Source organism: Xiphophorus hellerii, chromosome 20 (assembly GCF_003331165.1).
Source record: "Xiphophorus hellerii strain 12219 chromosome 20, Xiphophorus_hellerii-4.1, whole genome shotgun sequence".
Classification (NCBI taxonomy): domain Eukaryota; kingdom Metazoa; phylum Chordata; class Actinopteri; order Cyprinodontiformes; family Poeciliidae; genus Xiphophorus; species Xiphophorus hellerii.
Window position 1 is genome coordinate 11,655,481 of NC_045691.1, and position 26,042 is coordinate 11,681,522.

At 37.8% G+C, this 26,042-nt stretch overlaps 1 protein-coding gene across 1 annotated transcript in view; it reads left to right on the top strand.

The window, feature by feature from the left end:
- Positions 1 to 26,042, top strand: part of LOC116711050 (zinc finger E-box-binding homeobox 2) — a 39,906-nt gene continuing 13,864 nt past the window's right edge. The window contains exon 1 of the mRNA XM_032550423.1: positions 1 to 593. Coding sequence (XP_032406314.1) covers positions 536 to 593 — 58 coding nt within the window. The 5' untranslated portion in view covers positions 1 to 535. The remainder of the gene's footprint in view (positions 594 to 26,042) is intronic.

A 26,042-nucleotide genomic window follows, 5' to 3' on the forward strand; every position in this document is an offset into this window, starting at 1 on the left:
TGTTAATGAGCAGATTGGAGATATACGGGGAGCTCATAGCGTGCACTCTGTGTTTATATCATAAGATTAAACTTTCTGCCTATGAATATATCAGTTTCTTTTTAGATAAACCGTGAAAAGACGTGCATACGCATGTAATCTAATTATATTTCATCAATACGTGCAGCAGCAGTTCTGTCGAGATGTACACGCTGGAAATCTAACACATTATTTAATGTAGTCGTAATATGCAAATGAATGACGGCGTACTTTTCCAAGTCATGCTCGCGTTGTTACTTTTGAGGAAGGTGCACGTTTTGCGATGCCAAGCCTGACCTCAGGGCCTGCCTCTGCTGCTGACATCACCTCCGCGTCTCCTCGCCGCTGCCTGGAGTCCCATCAAGGTCTGAGGCTCCCGCTGTGACCGAAGGCGATGCCTCTGCGCCATTCATTCTCAGGCAAGGCGCACAGGACGCAACAGCCGCTGCGCTCCACGCAGGACAACTTTTTTTATTTCTTATTTTTCTCCCCCCATTGACAGCACTAAAGCTTGACCATGACAGACGAAAGCCGAGGGAAGCGAAGGAAACAAGCCAACCCGAGGAGAAATCGAGGTAAGAAACACGCTGCGCTAGAAAGTTTGAAGAAGTTGGTGAGTGATGCGGAGGGAGATGTTGTTGCAGCGGACAGAAGACATCATGTAAAAGCAGTTGTCTCAAATTGGATTTTTACAAAGAAATTACTTTTAAAAAGCTTCTTTTCTGCAGCAGTTTGTTGCACGGTGCGTGTGTGGTCTAATTCAGACTTTTTATTAATTTCGTAGATGGGGAATTATTAAGACTAACTTTAAAGTCACATTTGGTCAGATTGTAGAGGGTTGCTTTACCTGCTGATACCTGCTTAGGTAGTCGTACAAGAAAACGGTAGGAGTCAATTTTGTAGGGGAAAAAAAATCATAACATGCAAATAAATAAATAAAAAAATACCCCGAATTATTACTTTTTTAAATCGATGTCATATAGAAGATTCTACCTTATTTACTGCGAAAAAGAGAATTTTGTCCGAAATCTCAGTGGCCCTTTCGTTACGTGCTTTACTTCAGCCTAAAAAATTTTCGAGGCTTTTACGTGATTGCAGCGGCATGCATGCTGCTGTATGGCGTAATTTTGGACGTTTTACTTAGTAGTCCTAAGAAAAATGTCTTTTTATATTTTATAGAGAAACAATGGAGAAAAAAAATTATTTATATGTTTTTAGTACATATATATCTATATATATATATATATATATATATAGATAGATAGATAGATAGATAGATAGATAGATAGATAGATAGATAGATAGATAGATAGATAGATAGATAGATATATGAACATTACATACCTATATTTCTCTGTTCCTCACATGACTAAATTCATCTTATCTAAAATTACTTGGTGGAGTGAGTCAACTGAAAGGTTTTTAGTCGAAGTCAGTTATCAGTTTGTGTGAATGCACTTCCTATTGAAGCTTCTGAGAGGAACTTCTAGATAGCACTGAGTTTAGAGACTTCACTGAGTTTAGAGACTTCACTGAGTTTAGAAACTTCACTGAGTTTAGAGACTTCACTGAGTTTAGAGACTTCACTGAGTTTAGAAACGTCACTGAGTTTAGAAACTTCACTGTGGCTCTGTTCGACATGTTTCAAGCTCCCAAATTTCAAACAGAACACCTGCAAGAAAGAGGCATGTGTAAAGTAATATTTGTTCTTCTTCCCTTCTAATGTGGACTGAGAAAATAAGTTAGAATTAGCTCTTGAACTCTAAAATTATCCAGGGATTGTTTCTCTAGACCTACATTTGACCCAGAGACTTTCTAAATATCAGCTTAGCTAGGGTAAACTTACAGCAAACAATTTATTCTTGATGATTTTCTAAACAAATTGCATGGATGATGAGTGCCAGCAGTGTTCTGAAGCTTTTTTCAAAGATAAAGCACTGTAGTTTTAAAACTGGAAGTGCACTGATCAGTTTTTGTTGTTTTTTATCTAGTACAGATTTGTTATAGAGGTCTAAGCTACCAGTTGTGATTTGTTTCCCTCCTGCATCACATTTAAAAAGAAATGTTCTGCAGGTTCTTTGATAGTTCTGAATCAGAAGTTGAAGGAATTTCAATAATATTTTTATCTATGTATCAAAGCATATGAACCTTTATCAGATTTTTTATAAAACATTAAAACCCTAAATCAAAGAGTATGCTGTTGGCAGATGCCTTTTAAAACCAACAGAAGTGAGAATTCTTCGTTTTAGTGCATTTAATGACACAAGGAAACATATTTTTTAGTATTAGGCTTCCGATCAAAGATAGAGCTAAAGATAGAGCTGATCAACAAAAAAATTGGCCGAGTCTGATCTCAGGTTGACAGATTGGTGTATCCCTAATTAATATCATGGTTTTCATTTCTTTCTTTTTTTTCAAGAGAGTGGTTTCTACAGCACAACATCTAAACACACTCAAAGCTTTTCTGAAAGTTTCTTGAAACCATCCCAGACCTTACTGGTGTCTTTAAACTGACACGCAGATATCTGCTACAAGGAGTCAGTTTATTTGTTTAATAGGTGTCTGGAATGGTTTCCTCATTTAATTTAGAGAGCTGTGAAGGTGAGCTGTGTGTCACAGGGGCCAGATCCTCTGGCATGCTTAGCACTGATGGCAGCTCGTGTGTTCATGTGCGCACACATGCATGCTCTCATCTTTGACAGTTTGTCGACCGGCTGTGCTCCAGTTTCACAAATCAACAGCGGCACTCTGATGTGAAAGTTAAATAGATAGCCATCCTTCAAGGACTATTTATTTCTTGGACAGTTTCTCTAATCCTGCAGCAGCCACTAAGGAGAGATAGTGTCTCTCTTGCAGCTCATTTTAATAGTTAAGCTCAATTTAATAATTAATAATGTGGACTGGGAGAGCATAAAGCATTTAAAAATGTAAGAGGAACTAACTGGCATGAAGTTTTATATATACAGTTAGTGAATCTTCATGCATTAGGTGTGACCTTATGCAAGAGATATACTGTATGTCACACATGTTTCAGTGCCTGTGAAAAGTCCATACGAGTGGGCGTGTGATGCATGTGCCGTGTTATGCATCCTTGTGTCGGTGTGTATGAAAAGTGCGTGCAGGATTTGGAATGCGGGCAGGGAGTTAAAGGTCCTTGATAAAACCAAACGAATTTGGCAGGCTCCACTCATAAGACAGCAATTTGGGGATCCTTTCCAAACCAGAAGAAAGAAGGAAAATATAGGCTGACTTTTCTTCTCTCTTCGAGGCGCCTATTGATTATGTCTCCGTCTCCCCCAATAAAAATGTCAATGTTTAACGATATAAAGCAATGTGAAGAAATTACAGCGCTTCATTCCTGGCAGATTAGAAACAGAGCAGCGACCAAGAAAGAAAATATATACATTTGAAGAAGATAGCTTGCGATATCTTATTGTAAGTTATCAGCAAGCATGTGAATTATTAAGATTAGCACTGATAGTCAAAAACTTCTGACTTGGTGGTTATTTGATAGCTGAAGTGCCTTATTCGCTAAAATGCTTTATTTGGACAGCGTACCTATAGTCCTCTCTGGTAATGGCTAAAAGTGACCTGCCAAAGCAATCATTCCCCCTCAAACTTTCCCCACTTTTGTCATATAACAACCACAAATAAAAATCGAAAGAGTGTGGCATACATTGGACTATAGATCAAACTCAGTCAGATCAAATTAACAATGTTTATGAGCCTCAGTTTTGAAGTCTTGCATAGATTCTCAGTTAGACTTAGGTCTGGACTTTGACTGGGCCAATTTTGACTGCTGGCCTTAGATCTACACCATTTTATTGTAGATCTGGGTCTAATTTGCAGGGTCTTCTCCAGGATAGCCCTGTTTTTAACTCTGACTTCTTCCCCTTGCTGTGCCTGCAAAGGGGAAACATACCCACAGCATGATGATGCTACTGCCATGTTCCAATGTGGAATGATGGATTCAAAGTGAACTTTAGTATTTTTTCCTACATGTATATTGTTTGGCATTGATCTCATCTGACCACAGCACCATCTTCTACACGTTTGCTTCCGCACCCTTCATGGCTTGTGGCCAACATTAAGCATGACTTCCTAAGGCTTTCTCTCAGTTATTATTTTTCCTGCCACTCTTCAATAAATATCAAATTAGTGGAGTTCATGACTAATACTTACCCCATTAAAAATGCCTCGTGTGTGGATCTCAGCCGCTCCCCCCAGAGTTAGTATGCTCCTCTTAACTGAGTTTGACAGGCATATGAATACCTTTGACATGAATTTAGCCTCGGTTTGGGCAAGGAATTTTAACTAAAAGTAAGAGGGAAATGTGGGATTTACGCATAGCCTCTGTCAATAAATACATCACTCTAGAATCTGCTCTTTTTTTTTGCAAAGTCATTGATCTTTTAACTTCTATTTTGTATGTATTATTTATTTCTTCCTGACATCATGTATATGAATCTTCTCTCACAGACACCCAAAGCCGATCAGACTTCTTAAACTTCTGAATTCAGTCTAGGACTGCATTTTATTTCCACTCTTACAAACTTATCTGTTCTTGCTTTTATGCTCCTTATGTTTTGTTACTTCATTACAAGCCTCACTCTATTGTTTGGTGCATGTGGCTTTTTTTTTTTTTTTTTTGCAAAAAAATTACTCTTTGTCTCTGTTTCCATCACTCCCTTTCTCGTTTTTCTTCTTTTTTCAACTGCCAATTTATTTAAACTCCTTTCCCCTTTTTCTTCTTTCTCCTTCATTGATTTCCAAACCCCAGCCTTTGTATGCAGCTGGAGCCCAGCTGTGTGTCTGTGACTGTGCATGTACATATGCACGCATACATGTGTGTTTGTGTGGGTTTTTTCTGGCACAGCGCTGCCACTGTGAGCACAGCTCACTGTACACAAAGAACTCGAGCAACAACAGAAAAAGAATTGGGGGAAAAGTGGAGAGAATTGGGGGAAAGTATTCAAACATAAAAAATGGAGGTGCTGAACCCTTTTGGATCAATCTGACCCGCATAGATGAGAGGTGTGGAAACCGAGGCAGCAATGAAGAGCCCAAGCACCACAGTTTTATTACCGGGATTCTTCAAGGGGCTCAGCTCAGGCGTCAGAAGCAGCGGGTGGGTGGGACAGAAGAAGAAAGGAAGATGACAGAGATGGGAACTGATGGGGCTGACAGAGCTGGAGAACATAAAAACACAGTTCTGCAAAGTAAGAAAACAAGAATTGGAGGGGTTCAGAGATACATGAAGGGTAGAGGCAGGGGAACCAGGACGGGTGACAGAATGCAGAATATTCAGAAAGTTTCCTCACTCTCTCCTCAACATTCCCACAGCTTCAGTCGTCACTGGCCTGCATGTGTTTAAAGCCACATCTCCACAGCAGTAATAGGGAGTCCCTTTGACTGAGGCTCTTTTTCAGTCATCGCATGTTTATTTAATTATTCTGATGTTTGAGATGGAGCCAAAGTATTTCTGTTCCCAGCTACATGTTCCTATGCATGGCTGCCACACTGACAATCTACTACAACTGGAAAACTGTTCATCAAAAAGATTTTTAACCGCTTTAGGCATGATCACACATGGTGAATATTGGTTCAAAGAATCACATCATTATTTCTAAGAGGATTATTCAAACAGTGTTAATATACAATGCCTTGCAAATGTGATTATCCCCCGTCAATTCAGTCAAATGTAGTAACACAACAAACTCAAACTTCAATGTAATTAATTGAAAACTGAGGTGACAGAAAAACAAGTAAGAATTGTGAATTTAACGCTGCAAATAGAATACTGAAAAGTGTGGCATACATTTGTATTCTGCCCTCCTGATTTATTACTTTGAATCTCTTTTCACTGCAGTCACAGCTGCAAACCATTTGAGGTTTGTCTCTACCAGCTTTACATGACTAGACACTGAAACATTCACCATTATTCGTCTAAAGCTTAAAGCTTGAATTCAGTCAGATTTGATGGATAGCTTCTGCAAATATCAACTGGGTTTAGGTCAGGACTTTAGATGAGACAACCTAAGGCTGGGTGATATCGCTGAAAAATACAGTACAGACCAAAAGTTTGGACACACCTTTCTAATTCAATGGGTTTTCTTTATTTTCATGACTATTTATAAGGCAAGAAATCCCATTTATTAACCTGACAGGGCACACCTATGAAGTGCAAACCATTTCAGGTGACTACCTCTTGAAGCTCATCAAGAAAATGCAGAGTGTGTGCAAAGTAGTAATCACAGCAAAAGGTTGCTACTTTGAAGAAACTAGAATATAAGGGGTATTTTCAGTTGTTTTACACTTTTTTGTTTAGTGCATATTTCCACATGTGTTATTCATAGTTTTGATGCCTTCAGTGTGAATCTACAATGTCAATAGTCATGAAAATAAAGGAAACTCGTTGAATTTAAAGGTGTGTCCAAACTTTTGGTCTGTACTGTATATAATTGAGATAAGCATTTCAAATCAGTCGGTATCAATATCAATTGATTTGTTTTTTTTTGGTAAGCCTATTTGAACCAGGAGAAAAATGGCTGAAACTAAGTACCTTTATTTTAAGAGTAACCTTTAACCTTTAAAAAGAGGTCAACACAGCTATGAAAAACTGTCAACTAAATAAACATATGGACCAATGTGCAAAAATAGATGTTAAATAAATGCTTAATCAAACAAAATGAGCTAAGTAATTTGTAAACAATAAACTAGTATACAAATGAGGTAGAACTAGCATTGTTGACAAGTAACAGTATTTCAGTATGAAATCAGCATGGAATAATAAAAATTATTCTCTGGTGCCACTTGTATGTTGTTGCACTACCAGATGTTGATAGCTGTGGCTTTTTTACTTTGCTGCTACTACGACGGACGAGAGGTGGTAAAATAAATCTGTCGTATTGTCAGACTTGGAAAGGACTTTGCAGACAACATCGTATCTGAAATAATCTGCCACGAGACGTCGAGAGGCTATAGCCTTTCCTCTGCCTACATCCCCCAGAATGCAGTGTGGTTCTGGATTCAGTGAGATAATTGAACATTTTATGGATATCTATTTCTGTTGATATTGTTTGCATTTTTATTGTGATAAATATTGTTATTATTATATCAACCAAGACAACCTTACGAATCTATGTTCTTTGATCTAAAATACCCCGCTGCAGTCGTGCTGCTGGAATGGGAAACCTCTGCCTCAGGGCCAAAACTTTTGAAGCCTTTAACAAGTTTTCTTCCAGTATTGCGCTGAATTTAGCAACATTCATCCTCTCATCAACTCTGGTCTCTGCTAAAGAAATGCATCCCTGCAGCATAATTAGTTTTCCATCAGACATAAAGGTGTGCCTTTAGCCTAGAAATGATCATTTTAATAGCTCTGATGTCAACAGACTTTTATATCTTATTTTATTGAGGTGTCTTACAGTAAAGAGGTATGAGCATAAATACGGTGCAGTTTTTGATGTTTTTACTTGTTAAAAATTAAGATAATCAAATTTTTCTCCCAGTGCACTGCGTTGATCTGTTACATGCAATCACAATGAAGTTGTGGTTTTAAGATCAGACTGTAATGACATGTAATGAAAGCCGTCAAAACAATAGTAGTCATAGAAGCTGAACAGAAACTTGAATGTTGCTCTTATATCTAAGGATCTCACCTTGTAACTGCAAGATAACACGCTTAAGCCACAGAGCTCTTGACACGTGCATGTATGCGTGTTTAAAGGTTGTTGGCGAAGTTCTTGTCACACATTTAACACCTTCTGTATTTAAAAAAAAAAAATCTTTCTGTCAGTAGGAAACTTCTGTTTTCCCATCAACGTTTTTTTTATCCTGATAGAAGTAGCTTGAAACACGCAGAGTCTGATTATACAGAACTAATCCTTCTTTATCTTTCACTTTTTCCATTTGCAGCCGTATTATTAAGGTCTTCGTCATTGCTTTGGCAGTACCGCTTGGTGTAAAATCTATTTGTGGATCTTCCTTTATTGCCGACAGACCATGGTTGTGCGTTTGATATGCTGCACGTGTTTGAGTTTAAAACCGTCCACACAAGAAAGCTTGCTGCATTCAGTTTATAGATATGTGCAGTTTTATCACACCTCAAATTAAATTTGGAAACCCAGCATCAGCTGTCATGTATTACAAGGGCCAGATGGGTGGCAGAGAAAGGGAGAGTGAGTGAGAGAGAAGAGGAGAGGTAAGGAAGCAGACAGGGAAAGAGCAGCCTGGCAGGCAGCCTGTAGATCCCGTTCAGCTGGCTGAGAAGGAGCCGCTTTCTGGCCATGAAGGGAGTAGTTTTAGCAGGGTTGCAGGTTGAATGAGGAAGTTTGATATGTGGTGTGTATTAGCAGCGGTAGCAGCTTTTAGGTTCTGCCTCGATCACCTCTGAAAGGCAAGAAAACATCACACTTGACATGGGGAAGTCCACGTGCCATCAGCAGTTTAACACTGTATATTTCACCTGATTTGCAGCCTCTGACTGTCACTCTTGCTATTATTGTCTCTGTCTCTGAGTTTACATGAATTTTCTTGCACATATAAATTCCCACTATTGGCACAAACTGTGGCCCTCTGACTGTATAACCATATTTAGATAATCACTGTACTGAAGAGGAAGCGCACTTAAACGTAGAATAGTTGTAGATACCTTTTCAGTGTGTAGATTTACATTACACTTACTTGCAAAATGCATACAGAATGTTCTCCATCACTGGATCATTTAGCTCCTATCATTAAGCATATTTAGAGACATCACATATATTCTTAATTAAATTCATACTTTGGAGGTCTGGAGACGAGAATGTCAGACAAAATGAGAGAATTTTAGTTTTTCATCTGAATCTGATTTTCTTTCTAAGTGATGGAAATCCTCCAAACTGTGCAAACTTTATTTTGATTGACAAAAATTGATCATGGTGCAGTTATTATCACTGTTCCCTTACAACAAAAAGGTTCCGTGTTCCAATCCTGGCCAAAGCCTTTTTGCATGGAGTGTGCATGTTCTCTGTGTTCATGTGTGGATTCTCTCAGGGTACTCAGGCTTTCTTCTACAGTCAAAAAATAAGACTAATTGGTCTCTCTAAATTGTCCGTATTGAACGATCATCTTCATTTATGCATCATATCTTACGTCTGATTTTACACAAAGTGCATTAGAGAACATGTTTGCTAATGCATTTGCAGGCTGACAAAAGTATGAATTTTGCATTCTGAATGGTGACAAGACAGCATTTACTTTTGCATCATCAGATAAAATAGTTTTGTTGTTTTCTTTGGCCAACCTAACCATCCATAAAAATGTTTTGTGGTTGAGCACATGACTCAGCTGGGAACAGTTTCAATTGTTATCAAGCTTTCGACATATGAGAGCTTGATGGGAGAGCAATAGTGTTATGGTGTGTGGCAAATGTCAAAAAACATCCAAATTAAAGCGAGTACACAGTTTCCCAGCACTGGCATGGAATAATTAGTTATTAAGTTTTTTCTGATTTTAACAATGTGGCTGAATGGTGTCAGTTAAATAATATTATTCCAGTACTGTGGAAAGGACTTAAGCCATCCATCAAACTTTGCTTCTAAAGCCTATTTCATACCTCCTTGTCATCTGCAAAGCCCGTTTGACATAAATTACTTCATCTGCACCCACCCACTAGAGTCCTCTAGAGTCTCTTTGCACATCAGTGTGGAAAACTTTCTTCTTCTTCTCCTCCGACAAGTAGACAGGCTACAAACCAGTGCATTATCGCCCCAAAGAGACTATTGTGGTAGAAGCATATCCTTGAGTGATACGAAGCCGATCAGCCAAGCTAGAAGTTGCATGAATGGGATCATGTGCTGGACTAGAGACGTCCATGTGGTTTGTATAGATGAACATAGAGAAGTAACCATTTTTTTGTGGAAAAATTAATCAATTTATGTTGACTTGTTTGTGCGATAAGACAGTTAAGAATGATCTACATCTCAGTGAAGTATTAAAACCTTTTAATCTGGTTGAGATATTAACCCTAAAGTGACAAAGTCACTGGAGTTTTCTCTGGCTGTGTGGAGCATAAAGTGATGTAGCAAGGAGTGACCCACAGACTGCACTCTGTGAGTCAGCTGGCTACAGAAAAATACTGATCCCTTGCTTACAGATACAAGATACATTTGAGCTTTGAGAAATATTTCTGAACAGAAAGAGTCATGATGTAAAAGCTTATGCATTGCCACCCATCACTGACCGCGTGTTGGCAGCCTGAGTAGAGACTCAAACTAACTAACCATCAGCCTTTTGTATTTGTGTTGCTCTGTAAAGAGTGGAGGTTTATATTAATGTGTTACTTAGATCCATCCATCCATCCATTTTTTAACACGCTTGTCCCTAGTGGGGTCGGGAGAGGTGCTGCTGCCTATCTCCAGCTAATGTTCTGGGCGAGAGGCGGGGTACACCCTGGACAGGTCGCCAGTCTGTCGCAGTGTTACTTAGATCTATATGTTAAAATTAAAATAGCTATAAATAAATGTTCCATATGACGTTTTGTTTTAAATTGTGGTACTGTGAAACCATGGTATTTTTAGATTATCAGAACTTGAGAATTTCTTTCTGGATCATTCTGCATCACTGGTTTATATCGTCGTTCCCATCACCAACTTCATTTGAAAGGCACATTTCGGCAACAAGGCTATTCAAAATGCATTACATCAACAAGTTACTCGTATTCTGGCAGCCTGACACAGTCAGTTCCTTTTTCTTTATCTGAATCTATGAAAATGGCAAAAGAGTTTATAAACTTTCATTTTGTACCAAAATGATTACCAGGAAAAAGACTGAAAACTTTTAAACAGCAGAGCTTCAACTGAAAGATGATGCATTTCTCAGGTTTTGACTCACGTCCTCTCTGGATTTTATCCTGTTTCTTAAGTCATAGCTATTAGACACTTTGTGTCTTCTCTAGATGCATTTTTAAATTTGCAACTTCTTCTTTTGTAATCAGTGTGTTCAATTTCCTCAAATGTTTTAAAGACACACTGCACTCTTGCTAAGGATGCTTCAAAATGATTTTAAAAAATCCACAAACATGCCTCTACACAAGCTCATTGATACTGTTGTTTCAGGAATATGTTTTAAATTTATAGAATTTGTTATTTTTATTATTGCAATCTATATTATTGTGAAATGTTTGTTGATAACATTATCTGATCCTAAATGTTATATTTTCCAGTGTGAAACATTCTGTAAAGTCGGTCAGTTTAATTAATATCTGTCCATTTTAACTCATGATTTTTTATTTATTTATTTTGCTTTTATCATCCCAGAAGATAAATAGTAAAACTGTAAGTAGCAGGAGCTGCACAGTGGCACAATTGGTAGCAAGAAGGTCCTGGGTTCGATTCCCGGCCCGGGGTTTTTCTGCAGTGGAGTTTGCATGTTCTCTCTGTGCATGATTGGGTTCTCTCCGGGTACTCCGGCTTCCTCCCACAGTCCTAAAGCATGACTGTTAGGTTAATTGGTTTCTCTAAATTCTCCCTAGGTGTGAGTGTGTGTGTGCATGGTTGTTTGTCCTGTCTGTCTCTGAGTTGCCCTGCGACAGTCTGGCGACCTGTCCAGCATGTACCCCGCCTCTCACCCGGAAAGTTAGCTGAAGATACTAGGTACTAGCACCTCTCCTGACCCTGTTAGGTACAAGGATGTTTGAAAATGGATGGATGGATGGATGGATGTAAGTAGCAGCGTTTCCATAAGGATTGGCACCCCCGTGAACTTTGTGAAAATTTACTTCAAATAAATTTTATTATAGGAAAGTATTTCCAAACAGAAAAATCCGATCTTTAAATTTACGAAAACTTATCCAGAGTGGAAAAAAAACTGTTCTAAATATATTTGGATAAATATATGTTTTCACTAAATAAACACAATTATTATATTGCTCTGCAAAACCATATTTTCCAATAAGATAGCACTTCATTTTCATCTGGAATAGTTCAAAGGTTTAGGTCAGAGGATTAAACATAACAAAAAACGATGAGCAATATTTGAGTTGACTTGCCCACATTCCTTGGATTATGAATCTCTTGAAAGACCAAGTGATCTCCACCAGATTTTTATTTAAACACTCCTGACTCTTCAGACTTCTATTGAAAAGGAACTCTGCACACAACGGACCACCATGTACTTAAAAATGGGCATTAACTTCATTTCCACATATTCACACTTTTCCTCATATAAAACTAACCCAGAGAGTTTGTTAAAGCACACAGTTAAACTCTCAGTTGTATTTAGAAAACTCCAAAGGTTTATGTTTGTGATAGTAGGACAATAAAGGCTAAAGATATAGATAGATAGGTTTGTTTTTTAGACTTATTGGCCCCAAGATGCCACTTTTTGTTGCTGATTTCCAGCTTTGGAGACATTTTTGTGAGTTCTCATCTTGACTTGTGTTTCATAGTTTCTGCTATTTTAAAACTTTTATTTATTGCTCTTGTAGATATGGATCAGGATTAGGGGACACTCCCTGACTGATGAAGATCAACACACATCTGCCTCACTTGATATAATTTTCTCCTGTCATTGCTAATTTAAAGAGTGACTATGTTAAATAAGGCACTTTTTAAAATCACATTTAAATCCTGAGAAATACAGGAAGCCACTGTTTACTAATTAGAACTTCCTCAAAAATCTTGTATTAAAATTAATCTAAAAATAATTAGTTACTTCTTAATTTATTGAATTACTTTTAGTGCCAGTAATTCCCATATGGAGAGATATTTTATTGTATGTATGTATATATATATATATACTTAATCAAACTAAAACGTTTCAGTGTGAGAAAATGCTACTCCAGTGAAAAATTCATTTATTTTAAATCTATTTCCACAGTTTCAGCAGGGGTGCCAATAAATGTGGAGGGCGTTGCAGGTTAGGCAGCGGCTCCCTCCTCCCTTCTCTTCCCTGTACCTGTGATCACCTGGTACCACCTTTATCTGACCTCCAGATTACACCGTCTCTCCCACATACTACCCACACACACACACGCACACACACACACACGCACACACACAGATAATGTATATACTTTGCTGCTCCTTAGGGAGTAAACACATTCCTTCTTAGAGAGAACATCTTTCGTTGCTTCTGGTCCACCTGTAACATTTTAATTTTTATCAGGTAAACTCTTTTTTCTCACCCTGCACTTCTTTAAAGAGCAACCTTAAGTTTTGTGACTGTCTCACTTCAGTGAACTGAATCTTTGAGGTAATATGATATACGGTAAAGATACTTTAAATTGAAATCAAAACTATGAGAAAATATGACTTTTTTGCCTGTTCTTTTTTTAAATAAGCATTTAGATAAAATCTTTTCTTTAGAAAAAACCTCCTGGTCACTCATCTCTGACTTCTTATAGAGCATCAAGAGATCAACAAAACCAATCAGTGACTCAGGTGTGATAAAGAACAGGATCCAAACATCGGAAACATTTTTCGCTAAAAAGGAAGCAAGGCCGCATTTGCTGGTCCACTCCGTCATTTATCACTTTGCAGCAATCTTAGAGATAGACTTATCGCATCTGCTGTCAAGAATTTCTCATGGTACATGACAGGTTTATGTATTGCAAAATTACAGAACAGGGGAGGAGTTTTAACTTGAAAAGCCAGCCACTAATAAATGAAAAAAGAGAAGAAAAGTTGTAAAAATTTAGCTTGTTTTGTTTTCCTTTACAACTTTTTGTTGCATTTTTTCATGTCTTGAGCCTTAAAATAGCTGTACTGTTTATCACAAAAGAATAACCTCATGCTGAAAAATATTGAAGAAAAATGTTGAAGTTAATCACATCCTCTAGGAGGCTTTGTAATTTCCAGAGGTTTAAATATGATGTGAGCCAAATATCAACATATTTAAGAATGACAGATGTGTGTTGATCCTCGTAAGCCAGGAAATGGTGAAAAGAAAATAGCCTACACTTCTTCACATCTACTGTCCAATTAATAATTAAGTCTTTTAAATTTGTTGTGATGTATGTAACAGGTTTCTCTTGTAAATGAGATGAGTCTCAAGAGATGTTACTGTATAAATAAAGCTAAAATTAAAAACTTGATGTGTAACAAGCACAGCTAAATGAGAAGTTTATTTTACCATTACGTCTGATGAAGAAAAAAAGAAAAAAAATCTCCAAAACTCACAGCTAGAAAACTCCATTAGATAGTACATTTTTACATTTCACATTTAGTAAATAAGCAACAAAAAAAATCTCATCTTAAGAAATAATTCTTTAAAATTATATCATGACACAACTGATGGTGAACCTAGCAATCCTTTTAATTTTTTAAAATTTATTCTAATTCAAATTAATAATTAACTTAATGTTTTTTAAAAATATAAATAGGAGGTGACAGAGGCATTCTTCAAAATGGGAACGACGATAAAAGAAGGATAAATTAGTTAGTATCTTGTAATATGGATGCTAATATTTTATGCTTGTTTTTAACATAAAGGAATTTGTGTTTTTTGATATGTGTAAGGTGCTTTATAAAAAAATTGCATACTTTATGCTGGCCCATAAAGTCATCCAAAACAATAATGAAAGTTTTAACTGCATAATACAGGTTGGATGAGTAAGCATTTGTATTTTGCCACCCAAAATGTCACAACAATAAAATGGAAAAAACAAAACAAAAATGGACTGTAAGGGAGATAAAACTATTTCCAATCTTGCTATTGCTTAATATTAGAAAAATCAGGACTTTAACCTAATAACATTGGTATAGGGGGAGACAAAATCCCAATGTTAAGGAATAAATAACAAACTGGCTGGTGTTATAATTGTTGGCCTGTCTAACAACCTCTTCTGAGCTTCTTTAGCCAAGAAAATAGATGTAAGAAAAGAATTTGCCTACGCTGTCACATTTTTTTACAATTAGAGCAATAATGAAGAGTTTGAAAACAACTAAAACTATAAAAAACAAGCCTAAATACAGACCCATGTTGATGTTACAACCATGATTAATGAGAATGATGGCAAAAAAGAGAACCGCAGGAAAAACTGGAAAAATTTAACTGAAACCATTCTTTCATTTAAGGGCATTTATTCATTTGCAGGACAAACCCGTAGCTACTTTTTAAAAGTTGATCAAACTTTCAAGGACCTTTTAATTTGTAATCCATGATTTTCTGTTTTTTGTGAGATACAAACATGGCATGACACAGAGATCCATTTCTTTAAGTCGCTCTCCAAATAGGAGAGACAAGAGAAGATGAAATTCAAACAAGATGTGCGCTGATCCTCATAATCTGTGTGGAGGGTTCTGTTATGTTCATACAGTGAATGTGTCCAACATTACAGCAAGGGTGGAGGTTGAAGTAGGTTGTGAGGCAGCCTGGCAGCATTTCAGAGAGAGGTAACGTCATCTATAAGTTACAAATAATAGGTGTGAACGTGTTCAAGCCTCAGAGAGATCTGGCAGGTTTACGTTCTTGACTTCTCTGACTGTCAGGTTTTCCTCTGGCTCCTCTCACAGATTTTCTGGCCATCGCCTCATTTCCTTTGTTTGAGTCCAGTTTTAGACTGTTTTCCTTTTCTGACTGTGTTGTGTCTTCCTCTTCTTTATCTCTGCTCTCGATAGTCTATTTTTATCCTTCACCTCTCCTATTCTTCTCCTCTCTTTCCATCTATCCGTCCGCTGCTCCTCCCAGCCTGGACTCCCCCGGCCTTGTACAGTCGCCATCATGCACCACCTCCACCCCCCTCCCCGCTTTACTCCACGAGCACCTCCCCTGTCCCACTGACACCACACGCTGCTCCCATCCCCCGAAAACCACTTCAAACAGGCACCACCATCAAAGACCACAGTCAGTCAGCCAGGCAGTCAGCCAGCCAGCCAGTAAGGCAGCATTTCAGCCAGCCTTCTGCTTTGACTTAAAATTACTGTCGTCCCCAGTCGCTGGGCTGCTTTCCTCCTCTGATACACATCAAAGATCCTCTTAAACTCCCCAACTTTGGTTTTTAAAAGATTTTTCTTTTCTTTTAACCTACATTATTTCACTGATTGAGGTTTTACACTTGTTCTTTCTGTCTCTCTTTCTTCTCTCCATCACTTCTCCGTCCAACATGGGCGAGGTCAGTAACGGCATGCATGTGCACATTTTTGCAGCTCTGTTGTCTTTGCATCTTTCTTGGTCATTATAAGAAAAGCCATCAATTTGCGCATCACATGCGCTCCCAGATGTACTTGAAGCTTCAACTAATATACGGATGTGGGTAAATAATGTGCAGTTTTATTTATCATTTGAAGGAGATCTTTGTAACCACAAAAAGACCAGTCCTGATAGTGTGCATTCTTCCTGTTTTTTTTTTCTTCCTTCTGCATGAATTTATCGGTCTGTTCAAGGGCAGAGAAAGAGACAGAAGGGAACTGGATGGCAGTCAGAAAAAAGCAGAAATCTGGGCGTGATGGCATCTGAGAAAGAAAAAAAGAGCACAGTGACACATATTTTCTATGTTTTAAACTTCTAGAGGTCACTTGTTGCTTCTCAGAAACTTGTGGTGTGTCATCTCTTATGGCAAGGTTGTGATGTCTATGTGAACCAGTGGATGGCGCCACTTCTGTATATTAACTGGAGTGTATCGCTGGTGGGCTGTCAAATAGAGCAAAAATGAGTAAATATATAGCAGACAGTTTGATCAAATTATTGTGTAGTCATTCTGTCTTTTTGCTGAAGCTATGACATTTATAGTTACAATTTAATGGCTGTTTGCATTTTCTGACCCTCTGCTTGTTCATACTGGTTCCACTGATATTTCCGATGTAATTGCAGAATATTTGGCCTTTGATGCAGTAAACATTTTTGTTTTATAAGCCCTTCATCCCTTAAAACACCTCTTGTTGGCCAAATTTAAAATAGACAAAGCCAGTGGGATACCAGACATATTTGTCCCAGCCTCAAATCAGATCTTTACTGACAAACCTAAAGCTTCAACTGAACCAGAAAAAAAAAGAATCCCACATTTCTTAGCTGTTAAGCTCAAAGAGAAGTTTTACTTAGCTTGTAATTCTCTTAAAAAAACTCCAGAACCTTTGTACCCTGTAAGAGAATGTTTTAATATTCAAAAGGAGCCTCTATTGTGTGGTTTGTTGCACCAACGTACAAAATAAAGAGCCACATCAGAGGCCTGGAACGGTCCCTGAGCATTTTCATGTGTAAGTAAAAGAAAAAAAAAAAGAGGGAAAACAAATTTGGAGGGGGGAGACGGGGGTATTTATAGAGTGGTGTGAGAGTCTTTGCAATGACAGGAGCCTAATGAAGCAGAGTTTGGGTTTTTGATTCACAATGTGGTGAGAGCGTGGGTCCCTCTGTGACCGTTACTGCATTCCGGCACCGATCCCTCGGCACACGGAAACCAGCGCCGGGGCCGCAGGGAGGAGGCGGAGGGCCAGCTCCAAATAACGTGTTCCTCTAACCGAGCTAACCTTTCTCACAAACACTCGTCTCACTTCCACAGCAGCAGATGCACAAAGGGTGTGGGTGTGATGGCACTTACACTGTTCATACCTATAGGAAGAGCATGAGCTCAGTTGCTCGGCTGCTTTTTTCACAGAATGTGAGTCACACACACGGTAACTGACTCAGATGAAGCAGTTCTGCTTGACCTGATAGGGAAGTCCAAAGTGATGCAGCCAGTGTGTCATATTCTAACTTTGATTTGTATAAAAGTGAAGTGCTTAAAAAGGTTAGTGAGAATGGATACAGTCATAGGCAGGGTGTCATTGTTATTCTGGTGAGTTTTGAGTTATTTCATTTCCTGACCAAACTTGATACTGCCATTCATTTAAATTTATTTTAAAAATAATCATCAAGACAAAAATGATGTGTGTTTGAAAATTGGGATTACAGTTTTGCTAAAGTATTGGTGTCATTTTTTTCACATTTTGTCACATTTTAATAAAAAACACATTTTACATTTGAATGTAATTTTAGTTTAGAGATGATCACAAAGATGTGCATAATTAAAAATATGATATCTGGTTTTCAATGCTTTTCACACTTAAAGAGCAGAAAAGAGCAACTATCTGGGGTATTTCTCCACCAGCTTTGCACAACGAGACAAGAAAATGTTTGCTAATTTTTCTTTGCAAACAGCTCATGCTCCATCCAATTGTATGGAAACCATCTGTGAACCTTCCATTTTCAAATCTTGCCACACACTCCCAATTGAATTTTGGTCTGGACTTTAATTGGGCCATTCTGATAAATATATGGATATTGTTTGAGATGAACCACACTGTCTTAGCTCAGGCTCTGTGAGTTGATGTCCTGCTGTAAGGTAAACATCTGCCTCAGTCTTTATTTAATATTTTCAAAGTTACTTAACATTTATCTCCCCAATAATTCTGACCAGTATTCCTGTCCCTGCTGTAGAATAGTATTCCTAAAACGTAAGGCTTCCACCACCGTGTTTCATCATATTTTATTTTGCAAGTAGGCGGGAAAAAAAACTACTTTTGTCTAATCGTAGCACAGTCTTACACAAGTTTGCTGTGACCTTGACATTGCTTGTTGTAAACCTTCTTTCTTCTATAAATGCAAGATTCATGGAGGCAGTCTTTCTCACCTAAGCTGATCTCTACAACTCCTCCAGAGTCGATATTGGCCTTTTGGCTGCTTCTTTGATTAATGCTCAGAGTAGCTGGTTTATCAGTTTAGGTTTTCCTTATGGATTGAACATTGATGTTTGAAATATTCATGGCTTGGGACTTTTTAAATAGTATGATGTGTTTGTTAGTGTTTCGTGCTGCTATTTTGTTTACCGAGTCCACCTTTGAGCCATTTGTTGCACTAATTTTTATTAAGGGGCATCAGGGAAAAGGGGTCTGAATACACACCATACTTTGGAAAACCATGGGTCATTGTACTTGAACTTTAAAACAGTATTGTACATCATATTTTACTTAAAATCCATTAAATGTCTTGGAAGTTTGTGACTATACTGTAAAGAGTTGTGAAATTAATTCATGGGGTGTGCGTGCTCTTGTATGCCGTGGACAGAAACAACAGAAGCCTGTGTTTCTTTTAGCCACATAAGTCACAAGCTGTCTCTGAAGTTCAGAAGTGTCATATTTCCAGTAACCAACATGGATGTGCTTTGAAGTTTAGGATCCGTGTCAATCAAGGTACCGTGTTTGTTTTAAATGTCACTGTGGTGGTCGACAGGACAGGTAAACACACGCTGGCAAACATGCAGGCAGCAGCACACAGGAAACCTCTAGAGGAAGAAGAGAGAAAACCACAGAGGCTTTTTGTACACCTCTCCTCGCACACCTTGTCTCCTTTTTGCAAAGAGAAAATCTGTAATTGTCTCATTCCTGAAGGCAAGTTGGTAGTTATGTGTGTCAAATGGCCAGTTGTCACTATGTTAGCAAGACAGAAGTCAGTATTTGTCCTGCCTCAGTAGGTTTTTAGCAGTTTTGTCTCTTAAGAAGAAAACCACATTACAAGACGCATCGTTGTGAAGCAGCATTTGTCAAATTCTTTTTCTTTTTTTTTTCAATATTTAACATCTAAAGTTCAGACACTGTAAGGTTGGAAAAAGTCAATTCAGTGAAGCATTGAATGCTTAACTGATCCGCTTCGTATGAAACTACTTTGAGATCATTGTTGGGTCTATGTGTTAACCTTATAAAAAGCAAAAAAAAAAAAAAAGCATGTCTACAGTTGAGTCACCACAACCCAGAAAAAAAGATAGAATGGGTGAGAAATATATTGTGTTGTGTCTCCCAGTGAGTTTCAGTGCTCTTCACCGGTGCACCTTTTTGGTACGATTGCAGGTCTAGACCATGAAGCTCTCAGACATTTCCTGTCTTTGTCCATTTTCAGTATTATCTTTCTTCCTGCCTCCTGTTTATATCAAAAACAGTCAATCAATTATTGGATCTATGTGGAAATATAGGAATATTTTAAATGTATTGAAGTCTGAACTCAAGAGCACTTAAGCCATTTGCTAATTCTGTGCATTATTTATAACCTGGAACAGATTCTCAGTATGCTTGAGTAACGCGAGTAGGAGGCGATTAGGCTCTTGACATTTTCTAAAGGAAAGATTTTTTACAGACATTAGTTAAAGATGAAGATACTTGCAGACGGGTAGGAAAAGCAGACAAGCTGTTGTCGTCTCAACGTCATCATGAGGAAGACTTGCCTCTCCCAGTAGAAGAAGGCTGTACAGTAAGTTGGAACTCCATTCTAACTGTATCTGTGGTGGTTTTTACTGTATGGTCTTTCAGCTTGTTTTGCTGTCAGTTTTTAATCTGTCAGCCTTTTGAAGTCACATCAGGGCAACTTTCCACGAAGCATATGTGTGGTTCACTGTTATGTGCAGTGATGTGACATGGAGATAGAAAGCACCAGATGAGCAGATACCAATTGATTTTTTCAAATGTGTCTGTCCTTCGAGCGCAGCCGTCTTCTCCTGGGGCAGCGTTTGTTAATTGGTGAGCGTCTTCATAAAAAGAATCAGATGTGAAAACTGAAACTAACATCCGCAAAAGCCCCCACTAAAAGCATTACTTGTTGACAAATCAATTTTGTGTGTATCGGTGAGTGGGTTGGTGGCTTTGAAGCTAATAAAATGAGGAAATGGGTTTTAACTTTGTGTCATAAAGGCCCTAATTGAATAGAACTCTTAAATACGAACTGAACAAAGATGAAATGGTTTCAGTACTACCACTTTGCTTTCACTGTTTAAAGATGACTGCTTAATGTGCAGATTTATTTGCTCTGATGTCATCGCAAAGCTTTAATCAGTATGAGTTTATTTCTTTAGCTGAAAGTGCAGATGTCACTGCGTCTCTGTGGTGTTTGTCGAAATGCTCTGACAGGGTGGTGCCTCCTAATGAGAGGGACATCTAAAGGGCTGTGACTTCTACTACTTCTTCTTCGGCTTCTTTTTCTTCTTCTTCTGCTGTGGGAGCAGATTCTCCTAAAGCTTCTCGTGCACACACACATAAAGTTATTCTTGTTGTGCTTGATGGCACTGTGCGTCGACAATACAGGCGTGCTTCTCATTTTGCCAACACATCATGTTTGTTTGTTTTTCTTCACATCTCGGTGTGTATTTGTGTTGAGGGAATTTCCCTCTGCGCCACGCTTTTCACAGTTTGACATCAGCCGGACGACAGTTTGTTACTGTTTCTTTTTGTCTGTTTTCCTTCATTCTTCTGCTGCGCTCTTATCCAATTTTCTTGCAACAAATTTAACTTTGTCTCGCCCTGTGAGTTTCTTCGACCACTTTTTTCCCCCAAACATACACAAGGCTGCAAACTAGAAGCGTAGCAAGAATGCAGAATCACAAAATCGCACTGCACATCACATTTCAACGTCTTCCTCCTCTCTGAAATAACCTTGATAGTCTCCATCACAGTGTTACACTTTCAGTCTCAGACTCTCACCAGAAGCCGTCTGCAAAATGTCTGTGTGTTTGTCTGTGGGGGTGCGCTTGTATGTGTGTGCCTCACTGCCACACAGCTTTAAGCCTGCTGTACTTAAACTTTCTCTTTAGTGTATTTGTGCACTTTTGTATAATTTGACAATTATTCCGTTTTTGTCAAGTGGGCATAATGATCATATTTAATGCAAAAAGTGCTGAAGAAAACTGGAAAATAGTGTTCAGAAAGTCCATCATGCTTTTTTTCCGAGTTGTAAATTTCCCCTCACCTGATTTCAAGCACAATTTTCATTTTCCCCAGGGAATCTTCAGAGTATTAGGTGCCCCACCATTGTGCATAAGCCTGACTGGCACTTCTGAATCATCTGCTCTTTCACTATTCCTGTTACAGCAGGTAAATACCAAAGCAGAGCTGCCCAAAGTGCCAAAATCAAAAGGCGCCATCACCTCGAGCAGCTCTCTGTGTCACTGACTTGCCGCTGCTGAGATGAAGATCAGGTGGGAGGTGTTTGCTCTCAGTTGCGGTCCTTCCCTGACTCATATGAAAAGTCACAGAGCAGGTATGAGTAGGGGAGCTGCTGCCACCGCCAGAATTTCTTAAATGACATGTTTGATTTCTGCTGTGCGCTAAAAAGGGAAATGATCGCTGTCAACAGGAATGAATAGTGGACATAGCTCATCTCTGAACCGCTCTCATAGGTACTGTAAAAATGATTTTACGCTCATCTTCCTGCACTGTCATTCTGTGTAGCATGTGGGTGTCGGTGACCCCCATGTGGTTATTTATTGAGTTCAAAATAGCATTGTGTCTCTGCTGAAACATGCCAAATCATCACCAGTAAAATCATTTTCTGACTAAAATAGAAAACAGGTTAAAATTCAAAATACTATTCTATTACAATGAATAGAAGTAAATACAAATCTACAATGCAATGCAATAAATGTGTATTTATGCTTACAGCTAATCATCTACGTGTTGCAATGTGTGTCACGTATTTTCTAGAACAGTAACACAAAATGATAACCACATAGGTTTCTTCTTCCATTGAAGTACATATGTTGTGAAAACATCAGTAATGATTTGATGCAAAAACTCTTAATGTCATTATCAAAGAAATGCATTTAAATCGTTGATCTAACTTGAAGTCTTTTGATATTACGTAACAGAATTCAGAATTAATTTAAACATTTATAAAATTTTATTATTTTATTGTTAAATAAAAGCAAAATATTATTTGATTTTAAATATAAAAGACACTTTAAGAAGTAGCAGATTTTGATTTGATGTGTTTCTTACCTCTTAAATTCCCAAAACAATTTTTTGCTCTGGATTTATTTGTAATAGTAGACATTGTCCAGTTGGTTTCATCCTGTGTCATGATCATAAATACGTTCACTTCCGTCCTTAGCACTTTATAGTATGTATTCCGACACGCATGGTGCATATTTTTTTATTTGTTAAAAAATATGCAGAATGGGATCAATTGCACCATGTGGTAAGCTGGAGCCTAACCTTGTTTGTTGCCTTTTAAAACCAAAAGAAACAAACAAGGTAATTCCAAGGTAATTATTGCCTGCTTTTACCATTTAGCCGCATAATTACTGAGCCAATACTGAATCACATGTGTGCATCGTAAAATAAACTGCAAGCCCAGCATGTTGCTGTACAGTCAGATGCCCTCTGGTAGATAAACAAGAGCCAAATTAGGCCAGCACCAATCTGGATTTGCACTTTTAGAAAAAAAGGTTTTATTTGCGTCGTTTCTCTCTTTCTTCATATACCTAACTCATTTATGTAATTGGTATTTATGTTTCCCACACATGAACTCAGTTCTGGTTTGGTCACCTCTGTTTTTGGAACTCTGACTCAGATATGTAAATAATTAAAAAAGCACTTTGCTCAACAGATTTTCAGATTAGACTCCAAGCTGATCACACACAGTTACATAACAAGAAAAGACAGTGTTTATTTTCATAAAACTACTTTACTGCTTTAATTGGGCTTGTTTCTGTTGGACATGTTATAATTCTTGAACATGTTTGGTTTCAAACACAAGGGGGGAAAAGAGGAGACAGATCAAAATTTTTGTTGGAGTGTTTAATCTGAAGTCACTGTTGTTGTCAAACGATCAGAAACAACCTCCAGATCGATCGACATTGTCTAGCATGATGCAGCACACTTCAGTTATTACAGTCTGGCTATGACTCATGAGCTTCCCACACATTACATTGCATGCACAACTCCAGCACGCCGTTTTCTACTGCACTGGATTCCAATAAGTTACACACTCTTCAGACTCTCTCACAGTATGCGGGTCCCTCGCCCAAAACACACTCTGCACTTCTGCAAGCAGCCCTTTGCTTGCAAAAACTCAGATGGGCAAGGAAGAATATGAACATAAGAACTTAAGATTATTGTGTGCGCATTCGTTACTCATCAAAATTTGGGAAAAAAATTTGAAAACATTAAGTGGTTTTACTGCATCATACATCTTATTTTCTGCACATTCTTGTCTTTGTCTTGAGGAGGTTTTAAGTCTCAGTGAAGTTATTTTAATAAGTGAAATAAATAAGGAAAACACATAACATTATGTTTTTAGCTGGTGACAGTAATTCCAATTAAACAAACATGATGTTTTCACTGTCGGAAATACTTCAAAGGAGTCAATCTACACTCGTAAATTAAATTTAAAAATGATATAACAGCCTAATCTCTGTTTCTGGAGCATTTTGAAGAGTGCAGCCACCAGTGTTTGGGCAAGCAGCAGCTAACAAATTTGACAATTTTTTAGAATCACCCTTTATTGTATATTTTCTAAAGCAAATTGTTGTCTACAGCCAGAACACTGAATGTAGTGGACATTCACACTATTGTGTTTTTAAGAGCAAAGATAATACTGTAAATAATTAAACATAGCACAATGCAATATACTGTATATACTGCTTATTGTGAAGTCCATTTGCTGTGTTGATGCTGTTGGAAAAATAAAACAACTCATCAAATTGTTTCAGGCATAAATCGCTGTTTTATTATTAGAGATGACTGAAGCAGTTAGAGTCAAACAATGGCTGTATTTTAAAAGAAAAAATATGCAGCTGTCTAATTTCTCTCTTCAGAGCATTACGCAGAGGGCTTCCAGTAGCGCTTATGCAAGCAGTGGTAAACAAAGTTAATACATTTTTCAATTGTCCTGCGTATAACATGTCAGACAATGAAATGCATTCAGACTGTAGTGATTTTGCCTTTAAAATGAGGACCATAAATTATTTTAATAAAATTTTATTGTGTCCTTTGTGGGACAATAAAGGCAGTTTCTATTCTATTCTAAAATAGTAAATCACAGTGTATATGCTTCATGTTTTTTACTGTGTAGATTTATAGGTTGTGTCTTGTTTTATTTGTCGTATTGATACACCGGACAAAATACTTTAGAGCCAAAATTATATTTTTTTGTTTGTTTGTTCTGTTGAGTATTTGCAGTCATTTGGTCGCTGTAGCGACTGTCCTGACAAGCAGGTATCACGTTAAAAAGACAATCCAAGTGCCACTTACATTAATAAAGCTACAGTGTATGATATATTACTAATAACTTGAATAGGAAGCCTGATTTTTAAATTCCTTATGATTAGGCTGCTTGGGTAGTCCGTGATCTTCTGGTACGTCTTAGAGCTGCTGATTCAGCAGCTTGTCGAGCATGCAGTGGGCAGTGAAAGGTGGTTCTGAATGTAAAACCTCTCTGGGACTAGCAGCCTTTTCTGTAGAAAGGTTCAACTTGTGAAACTGCTTATCAGTAAATGTAAAACTTCCCTGTCAAGCCTTATTTTAAGAAGGAGAATCAGGTCTGTGATCATGAATGACTGAGACCTTTTCCAAGTATTGTGTTTAGTGTTTATGGATTAATTATTGCTGAACATGAATATTTGCAGTCTAATCTTCGTATTATAATATTTGCTTTTATGTAGACTAAATAAAGTATTGGGAATTTAATTGGGCCACAAATGTTGAAGTCGTTGCAAAAATACATTTAATAAAGGAATTAAATGTAGACATGCAGCTAAATGTTAACCTACTTAGCGTCAGGTTTTAGGCTGCTTGAGGCAGAAGGGGAATTTGTGTTATGTTCTTTCCCTTGGAGTACGCAACCAAACATCTTCATAGCGCAGTTATAAAGTGTAAAGAACAGAAACGTTTACAACTGGGTGGTTGAGATATACCCTGTTTACTTTCTCTGCCTTCTGCTTGCATCCGCACTGTGTTTTAGGGGCAATCAAAAAGTCTAAGTGTTTAATAATCAATTACTGCTTCAAAGTTGATTTCTTGTAAAACATTATTAATAAATGCCATCATTTTTAATAGTTAAACCGGTAACTATTTAATCCTTTGAGTTGAGCTGTCCTGGTCCAACTACAAAAATTTTATTTGAAGAATCCTGCTGGTGTACAAATAAATCAGTGTACCAGATAATGAAAGCCATCCCAGCTGTGTGCTATTTAATGACAACCCATGTGGACTCAGCGTCACTCACTGTCATGAGAGAGAAAATTAAAGCCAATTTGACGCTAATCAGCAACAGATTTTCCTCTTGCTCTATCCTACTCTCCCAAG